We start from the raw sequence: 9,972 nt of genomic DNA on the forward strand, positions 1-9,972 counted from the left end.
GGGTGGTGAGGGGGGGGGGGAGAGAGATGGGGGAAGAGAGAGAGAGAGAGAGAGGAGAGAGAGAGAGAGAGAGTGAGAGTTGCAAAGAACAAAAAGGGTTCACCCCCACAAATGGAGGGATATCTGTGGCTTGTTTCCAAAGTTGTTTGGCTGTAATTGCTCTGTGCTCCTCCCCTGCAAGGATCCATTGCATGGGAAATCAATACAATCAAAGAAAAACATGATCTGATGCTGTAGCCAGCTAGCAACACCTGAAAATAAAAAACATGGATTGTTTTGGGGACGTGGTTTCATTACCCTAGAATCTCAGCTTTGTGTTACCATTCCAGAAAAGTTATAGTAATGCCATGAATCAACCACTTTGTGTATGCCTTCACTTTGAGAATTTCATTATGCACATCTCTAATTCTTACAGCTCTGCATTCCTGATGTGGTACAGTGCACTAACTCCAATATAATAAAACATGGCCAACCATATCTGTTTAATTTAAAAGGGTAAGAATATGGTGACTCTTGGACTGCAGATTATCACAAGAGTATCTGAAAGTGAGAAGATTCCACTACTGGAGAACCTTAGTAAGATTTCATAGAACTTGGTTGTTTATATTGGTTTTATATATATATTGGTCATTGGAGACCATACTATTTTAGAAATATAGAATGCAATCTGACTAAGTACTGTCAAGGAATTGGACCTCTGGCTCAATTGCTTGTTCTTTAGTTAAACATCACTTAGGCTTAATATTGAAAATCTAGGCCTTAGGGTAGTGATGGTGAACCTTTTAGAGACCGAGTGCCCAAACTGCGACCCAAAACCCACTTATTTATCGCCAAGTGCCAACACGGCAATTTAACCTGAATACTGAGGTTTTACTTTAGAAAAAACAACTCATACATTAACCTAAGATGATCCAAACAAAGTAAGGAAAGCAATCCCAAATGCTTTCATTTACTTAAAATTATTTGGCAGAGAATTCGACACTTTAATGATGGTCTGGGCCTGGCTGGGGCGATGGCACGCGTGCCCACAGAGAGGGCTCTGAGTGCCACCTCTGGCAACCGTGCCATAGGTTCGCCACCACTGCCTTAATGGGTTGCCAGCCCCCAGGTCCTAGCAGGGGTTCCCCTGCCTTTGGCGTCTCTGTTCTGTCACTGGCCAGCCGACTGGCGGTGAAAACCCCACCCCCAAACAGGGACTGTGTGATGTCCCTATCATGAATCCGGAAGTGATGTCATTGCATCACAGATGTTGGGGGTGACACTGTAGTTTTTGGGCAAATTGTTTTGACTAAAAACTAGAGCGTCACCCTCTGATGTCAGCGACAGGATGACATCACTTCCGAGTGACATCATCGTGTAGCAGAAGATCCCGGGAAGGACGCGGGAGCCCCCCACTGGATGAAAGGTAAGACCTGGCAACCCTACTAGGCTTGCACTATGGGATGAAGAGATCAACAGGGAACCATCCGGCTATTGACATGAGAAAGTTGGCAAGTCGGCCTTGTGCCTTTGAATAACAGAGAAAAACAGAGCCACACCATTTGTTTATCGGAAGGTTTGTGGTGCTAATACACATCTCACTCATTTGATGTTTTGATTTACACTACAGAAGGGAAGCATCCTGTCATAAAATGTTTGTCTTTTGAGCCATTTGCCACAGGTCCATGGCGAGATAACTTTAGAAGTCTGAGTTCTGGATTGGTTAAAGGGCCCCTGCCTGTTCAAATCTTAGACTTTAAGAAGTTTGGCATTTCTGTTCTTTGCGATTAGTTGCAGCTGGAGCTGCCAACTTCAGCTATGCTGAGGCAATGGGCTAACCTTGCCATAGGACAGGTGCTTGTCTGGCACACACAAACAAATCCACTTTGGACAAAGAGATTTGTAATGCTGTCTAACTTCAAGAAGAAGAAGAGATTGGATTTATACCCCATCCTTCACTCGGAGTCTCAGAGCGGCTTACAAACTCCTTTCCCTTCCTCTCCCCACAACAGACACCCTGTGAGGTAGGTGGGGCTGAGAGAGCTCTTGACAGAAACTACTCTTTTCAAGAACTATGACTTGCCCAAGGTCATCCAGCAGGTTCGAGTGGAGGAGTGGGGAGTCAAACCCGGTTCTCCCAGATTAGAGTCCACGCATTTAACCACTACACCAAACCAAGAAGAGTAATGCCTGGTAAATATGAATAAAGGTTGTACTGTGTAGCTAGAACTTTACTATGTAGCTTTCTTGTTTTGTCAGTCATGGCTTTGTTCCTTTTTGAAATACTCTTGCACTCTTTAATAAAATTACTTTGATTATATTGGTAGTTCTGTGCTTCAGGTGCTGCAATCAAATTCTAGCACCTTAGACTTAAAGTGTCCACTTACTGGTAAACCTTTAGTGGATGCTCATTATGCAAGTGGTCAGCCTTGCAGTGCTTACTTTCTTGTTTAATCCCATTAAGGTTGGAAGCTTGGCTTCTGACTGTGTGGGTAGACAAAGGGGCTAGTAGCATGCTACCCCACTAGTGTGTGTGGATTCACACTCCAGGTTTGTTTTGTAATTTTGAGGGGGGCCCCAATACCAAGAATCCCTTGGATTAGAGAGTCCTCACAAACACATCTGTAATGGACCATGAATAATTAATGCTTTATTTGGTGTGAGAACCTTGACTGACAAGGGATTCAAATGGAATTCCACAGTTCAGAGTGGCAGTTAAGAATGACATTTGGGAATAGAATGAGAACAGTGAAGTTCAGTTAAGCAGAGTGAAAGAATCCAGGAGGATCCTGAATTAGGAAAGTGGGACACGTAGTCCTTCCCTGAGGGAAATAGGTAAAGGTTTCCCTTGCTCGAAAGCTAGTCAAATCTCATTTTCGAAGCTGAAGAGCCAGCGCTGTCCGAACACGTTTCCATGGTCATGTGGCTGGCATGACTAGACGCCAAGGTGCACAGAATGCTGTTACCTTCCCACCGAAGCGGTACCTATTTATCTACTTGCAATTTCTTGCTTTCGAACTGCTAGGTTGGCAGGAGCTGGGGCCAGAGACAGGAGCTTACTCCGTCATGCGGCACTCAGGTGTCGAACTGCCGAACTACAGACCTTCCAATCTGCAGCTCAGCGTCTTAACCTCTGAGCCACCGCAGCCCCATTGAGGGAAATAGTTCCTAGTAAATAGAGGTGATTAAGAAGGAAAATTGGAACATGTGAATGTTTATGCCTTCACAAATTTAAGTATTTCTGAGACAAAGAAGCTTATGCTTGCTTATTTCAGGAGTGACTGTCAAAAGACCTCTCTTCAGTGTTTTAAAGACCTGTCGGTATAACAAAACAGCTGCTTGATTGTAACAAGCTATCTATTGTTTATATTTATAGAGTTAACTCATTCCTGTTGTCTGTTCACATTCTAAGTCCTAAACCTGATACCTACCTGACCATTTCCTCTCGAGCAAAATAAAGCAGTTTAGTTTTGAATGACCACCAGCTCTCATGTGCCACTATCAGATCAAGACAAAAGAAGGATTTTAGTCAGTCCTCAGTTCCCTAGGCTGGGTCAGCATATATCCATATCCATTTAAACAACTGGGTGGGACAGACAGAGAAACAAAGAAGAAAGAAAAGGGGCTGCCCAGCCAAGAAATGGAAAAAGAGAATTAGGGAACTGGGGAATTGTTATACCATCACTTCCCATTCTCCAGCTTCTTCAAAACTATATAGTTTAAAACAAATCTGAAATAGTACATGTGATTCAAATCGAACCATACAGTTCTATGTTATTGTAAATTTTATGTTGTTTTTATGTAAGCTGCCCTGAGCCAGCCTAGGCAGGGAGGGCGAAGTAGAAATCGAATAAATCAAATCAAATCAAATCTCATCGTCTAAGCACAGTACTGATCAATGTATTAAATGACACTGCCTGGGATCCCAAAGCAGGTGGTTTGACTTCCAGGAACTCAACATTAAAAGACGCCTGCTCCTTGGGAGGAAAGGGATGGCAAATCTAGACATTGTAATAAAAAAATAGAGACATCACCCCGCCAACAAAAGTCCGTATGGTCAAAGCAATGGTATTCCCAGTAGTAATGTATAGCTGCGAGAGTTGGACTATAAGGAAGGCCAAGCGCCGAAGAATAGATGCTTTTGAATTATGGTGCTGGAGAAGACTCTTGAGAGTCCCTTGGACTGCAAGGAGATCAAATCAGTCGATACTAAAAGAAATCAACCCTGACTGTTCCCTGGAAGGCCAGATACTGAAGCTGAAGCTCAAATACTTTGGCCACCAAATGAGAAGGGAGCACTCACTGGAGAAGACCTTGATGCTGGGAAAGATTGAAGGTCAAAGAAGACGGGGATGGCAAAGGATGAGATGGTTAGACAGTGCTATCAATGCAACGGACATGATATTAAGCAAACTCCAGAGCACGATGGAAGACAGGAGGGCCTGGAGTGATGTGGTCCATGGGGTTGTGAAGAGTCGGACTCGACTGTGTGACTGAACAACAATAACAAATGCCAAGTTAGATTATCACATTACAAATTCCAATAAAAAGAGTAAGTACTTCACAATACAATAGGTCTCAAAATCACAAAAAATTAAGCCACAAAAAATTATGTCTATCAGGAGAAAGATGGTGTCAAAGGGTCATAGCAAATAATCAAGTATCAATTAATTAACATAGTAAAACATGACTGTATGTTGAAGGCACTGTGTACACACAGGAACAGGAAGCACGGCAATCCTGAAACAGATAAGACTAAGCTTCTATCTTAAGCAAGTAAGATTTTGTTCAGTCTATGAATATTTAGACAAGTAGGTGAGTCCAGAAAGCAGTTATACAAGGATATATGCAGGACAGCCAGCCCCCTTCTGAGAAGGAAAGATACATCATGATTAAAAGGACGAAGTAAATCAGATGCTGTAATGCAAAACAGTTGACCAAAGGATCTTTCAAGCACCATATCACATGATTGTCATAAGGAAAGGACAGAGGACTAACAAACCAAAATCATTGTGTACAACGGTGCAAAGCTGAAGAAAGATTGATTTAGACAGTGTGTTTTCAAGCAGAGAAAAACACGATGAACACTACCTGTACTCCCAAGTCTACACTCCCACCAATACCTGTTCTGTCTATTTTATCTGATGTCATTACTGAAAATTTAGGTTTTTAAAGGGGTCCCTTTGCAACATAACATACAGTCATATTGTACTAAAGATTCTTTAGTAACTCAGAAAGGCCTGTAAATGCCAGAAATGCGTTGATCGGTTTTTCACCATACTTAAGTCTGCAAGTGGAAATGAACTAAAGTTATTGATTCAAATGTAACTCTTCTTTCCTCTCTTCATAACAAATGCATCATATAGTGTTGAATTTCTTACAATTTGCATTTTTCCAAAAATAAACAGACCTTAATGACTCATAGATGAATGTCTTCATCTGCTCCTTATGTCTGTACGCTGATAGAACAGCTTTGGCATTCCAACACATCACAATTACCTCTCCCAAAGTGACAACATTCCCATGGTAACATTTGCATTTTACTATTTAAGGACTCATGAATGCTCCTAAGTGAAAACAGGCATAAGATTTTTAAAAACCCAAAACTTAAGTTGTTAACTTCTGGAGGAGGCATAAAATGGCAGATAGTTATTTTGAACTAAAGATGTACAAATATAGCTGACAGAAGACCTGTTCCTTCTGGTTACCTCTATTACTTGCATGAATGCTTTATCTAGTTTATTTTTAATCTGCAGAAGTGATCCAGCAAAATCTAATACAAGATTCTGACACATTGTCCGTAGACCAAATTACACAGAATGTAGCATATAGAATTAAAATAAGTCCTGTGCCAACTAAAAAGTCTAACATCTCAACTGAACATGGACACTGGGACCAGAGGTTGCAATCAACCCAGATGACCACTTTGCTGCCACATATACCCAGACAAAGGAATCACTGGACCTAACAACATCAACTACACCATCAGGGGCCCAATCACTTGCTCATCTTCTAACATTGTATATGCCATTAAATGTCAACAGTGCCCTTCGGTTATAGGACAAACAGGACAAACCCTGGGCCAGAGGATAAATGGACACAAATCTGTCATCAGGAATCACAAGATTGAGAAACTTGTAGAACACTTTAACCTTCCAGGACATTCAATGGATGACCTCAAAGTGGCTGTTCTATTACAAAGGAACTTCAGGAACAGAATGGAAAGGGAAATTGCTCAATTACAAGTTATTACAACACTTGGAACAAAAACCTCCCCAGGGATATTGGATTTTTATCCCATTACATATGCTAACTCATTCAGTCCTCACATATGTATTCTCAACAAGGACTATAAATCCTCTGTATTTTAGTGTATCTCTTTTTCAGAATAATATATTAGAATACTGACTGGATGTCTGCTGACAACATTACACCCAGTTCAAAATATACTGTTAAGTGCCCTCCACACACCCTCCATGCCTGAGAGGAGATAATTAAGGTTCTGTTACTTCCCAGAATTAGAAAAACACCTTTAGACATTTATCTGCTGTTTTGACATTTATTGCTTTACAGTTGTTGACCTTATAACCTCAACTTGTTATTTAGTTTTTCACTTTGCATAACTTAAACATCATGATGTTAATTTGCTGTTAAATCCCTGTCTATAAGTTTAGAACAAGATGGTCCCCGGATGTATGCCATGATGGTAAACAGACAGTTCTTCGGAGATGATGTTGTCTTATAGCAATCCCAGCAAGTAAGTCCGGTGGTATCAGTCACGCAAAAATTGTGGTAGATCTTCCCGGGCCATCCTTAACCCCGATGTTGTCCACATCATTGGTGGCGGTGGTAGTGAAAGCCTGGCGGTGGCGGTAGTGAAACCCTATGTGAAAGCCTGGCGGAAGAGCTCCATCTTACAGGCCCTGTGGAACTGCATAAGGTCCCGCAGGGCCCTGATCTCCTCCGGGAGCTCGTTCCACCAGGTAGGGGCCGCCACCGAAAAGGACCTGGCCCTAGTCACGGCGAGCCTTGCCTCCCGGGGGCCTGGAACCACCAGGCGATGTTGTGCCCCGAACCGAAGTGCTCTTGGGGGTATATGTGGGGAACATATAGCAATTCCGTATCTTTAAGTAAAGGGGTGACTAAATTAGCCCTCAACTCGTTGAATATAGGGCACTCCATAATCCTATGTTCGATAGTTTGTTTTTTATCATATGAGCATCTGCATGTTCTATTAGAGTATGATACTCTTATTATATCTGCCCTCCAAAACCACCAAGGGAACATTCATTCTTGCCAAAGTAAAACCTCTTCTTAGTTTTGGGACTGTCAATTGATAAAAAATATTTCGGCAGTTGCATCAGGAGGGCAATTTCCAAATGGAGTACCAAATATATCCTGCACACCCTAATAGAGCATTGGGAGGGCAATTCCCAAATGGAGTGTCGAACATATCCTGCATACCCAATGTCTTTAGTTTCTGTATTCTTAATCATATCATAGGCATTTCATTTTCTTTTCCAATAGTTGATCCCACTGGCTATAATATTTATCTGCCTGGATAAGCCCAAGTAGAGCAGATCCTCCCTCAGATTTAAAAACCCTCACTTTGAAGAGAAATGCTTTATTCCAAGCCCTAACTTCCTTGAACCCACTCTGTTACTTGCCAGATCAGCCTGGATCATGCCACCTCTGAAAAGATGCAGAGAGAGAAAATCTCTTCAGAAGATTTTTCACAAAAGACTAATCTTTTCTGTAATAACTGCCTTACTACACAATGTTATCAGTCAGCTGAACAGAAACACTAGAGTATAAAAGCTTTATGTATCTAGAACAAGGGCCCCTCATGGCACCACAAAATGGCTACCGTAAGGGCCATTTTACTTTGGTAAAGACTGTTTCTGTTTCCTGTGAAAGCTGAGCTATGCTCTTTGTGTGAGAAGGTTCCAACTCAGACACATAAAAAAATGTGCCCACGGCTAAGGTGCACCTGCCCAAGGTGAGCTCAGGGCTTTGCTAGTCAGGCAAATTGTAGACCATGTCCCAAAGCTTTCCTCCCGTTCCATTCAAGGCAATCTGGATTTCCCCCCCAAAGAATATTGGATATAATTTCAGTTTATTATGCAAAAGTAATCAGTACTGGTTGGAGCTGCAGAGGTGTGAAACAGTATAGGACAAGAATAGAATACTTCCCTGCCCATGGCTTCCAGAAAAATACATTGGCTTACTGATGTTCGGTGTTCAGAAACCATCATTGGAGTTTCTGAACATTTAAGTGACTGGTTAATGTACTGTGGGATACTTATTTTGTACTACTTTGTGAACGCAATACAGGAGAAGAAAGAACCTGGGTGGTAAAGCCTCTTCCTGGATCTGTAACTGGGGGCGGTGCCAACCAAAATGGGGGGAAAAGGTAGCTTGGGGTATCATCCTTATGCTTACAGGTCAGGCTAGTCTCCAGTAATATGCTAGCAATGGCAGCTGTTAATAGAGTGAAGAATCAAGTTGTAATCTAAACTCACAAGAAAAAAAATGGGTCGGGGAAACAGAATGTAGCTTACAAGCCTGAGATATAGCACTGCATTTACATTGCTAATGGATTTAGGGCAACCTGTTTTCCCATTCATTTTAATTAAGTGGAAGCTCCATGTGCAGGGTATGTGGAAGCTCCATGCGCAGGCCTAGCACCATCCAGCAGAACGTGTGCATACAATGCGGGTTGTGCATGGCTTGAGAAATTTACATTTGCATTTTTTTTAAATAACCCCCAGCGATCCCAATCCTTTACTATACTTTTCTAAACCCTGAAATAAGTTTTTATAAACAAAAAGAAATTCAATCACACTACAGAACAGTAAAACCAACAGATAATTTGTTTATTTTTTAATTTTTTTGAAAGAATACATATAGGAGGTTACACAACATGACATTTAAGAACAGTGAGGGGGGGGAAATAAAGTTTTATTGACATTGATCGTGGAGTGGTGAGTAATCTACACATTATTTGCTGGAATGCATTCAGCACAAGAAGATCGGCTTCTACAACAAAAGAACATAGAAAAATACGAGATGTTCTGAATCCAACAAGCAACATTCCAAGCATTTAAACTGTAAATGATCAGAAGAGACTTCTTAGGTTTACAAACTGGCTTTCTTCTGAGAGAGATTGATTTTGTCTCCAAGACTTAGAGCCATTCCCTGAAAGGAGATGAAATGGTCATCACTATTTGCATTACTGATGCATAACCAATAGAACTATGGAACTATGTAGTATGTGGCTAGAAATACTTTTTCTCTTCCCACAAATTTCCATTTGTATCCTTAACCTCTTACAACAAGGATTTAAAAAAAAATTGTTCTGGTTAGCACGGCATGGAAATGGTTAATCAGAGAACACTATTGTTAAAGTAAAGGTAAAGGTTTCCCTTGCTCGAAAGCCAGTCGAGTCCAACTCTAGGGTTGCAGTGCTCATCTCCATTTCAAAGTCGAAGAGCCAGCGCTGTCCGAAGACATTTCAGTGGTCATGTGGCCGGCATGACTAAACACCAAGGCGCAAGGAACGCTGTTACCTTCCCACCGAAGTGGTACCTATTTATCTACTTGCAATTTCTTGCTTTCGAACTGCTAGGTTGGCAGGAGCTGGAACTAGAGACGGGAGAAAGCCAAAATCAACACTAGCTACTATTTAATCCTTCACCGTCCCAATTTAAATGCTGCCAGCCAAAAAGGAGACGAGCATACAATTTTTTTTGGGGGGGGAACCCCTGAAGTTCAGGGTTGTAAATTGCCATTACATACAGCATGAGCAACCAGCTTTCCACTATTGTTCCTAATACCTTCTATCCAGGGGTCATTTCCTGTGGGAGCGCACAGGAGCGGAGCTCCGGCAGTAAGGAGCCCAGGGGGCAGGCACATGCAACAAGCCCCACCCCCTGTTGCCAGCAGCCCTCAGTCAGAGCAAGAAGCAGCCAGGTAAGTTGCAGAGTCCCCCCC

The 9,972-nt window shown here is 42.0% G+C and overlaps 1 protein-coding gene across 1 annotated transcript in view; it reads right to left on the reverse strand.

The window, feature by feature from the left end:
- Positions 1-8,893: 8,893 nt before the first annotated feature.
- COPB1 (coatomer protein complex subunit beta 1) overlaps positions 8,894-9,972 on the reverse strand; it is a 38,502-nt gene continuing 37,423 nt past the window's right edge. Inside the window, exon 22 of the mRNA XM_015414855.1 lies at positions 8,894-9,177. Within this exon, the coding sequence (XP_015270341.1) occupies positions 9,118-9,177 (60 nt within the window). The 3' untranslated portion in view covers positions 8,894-9,117. The remainder of the gene's footprint in view (positions 9,178-9,972) is intronic.

Source organism: Gekko japonicus, unplaced genomic scaffold, assembly GCF_001447785.1.
Source record: "Gekko japonicus isolate JY-2015 unplaced genomic scaffold, Gekko_japonicus_V1.1 scaffold2335, whole genome shotgun sequence".
Lineage (NCBI taxonomy): Eukaryota > Metazoa > Chordata > Lepidosauria > Squamata > Gekkonidae > Gekko > Gekko japonicus.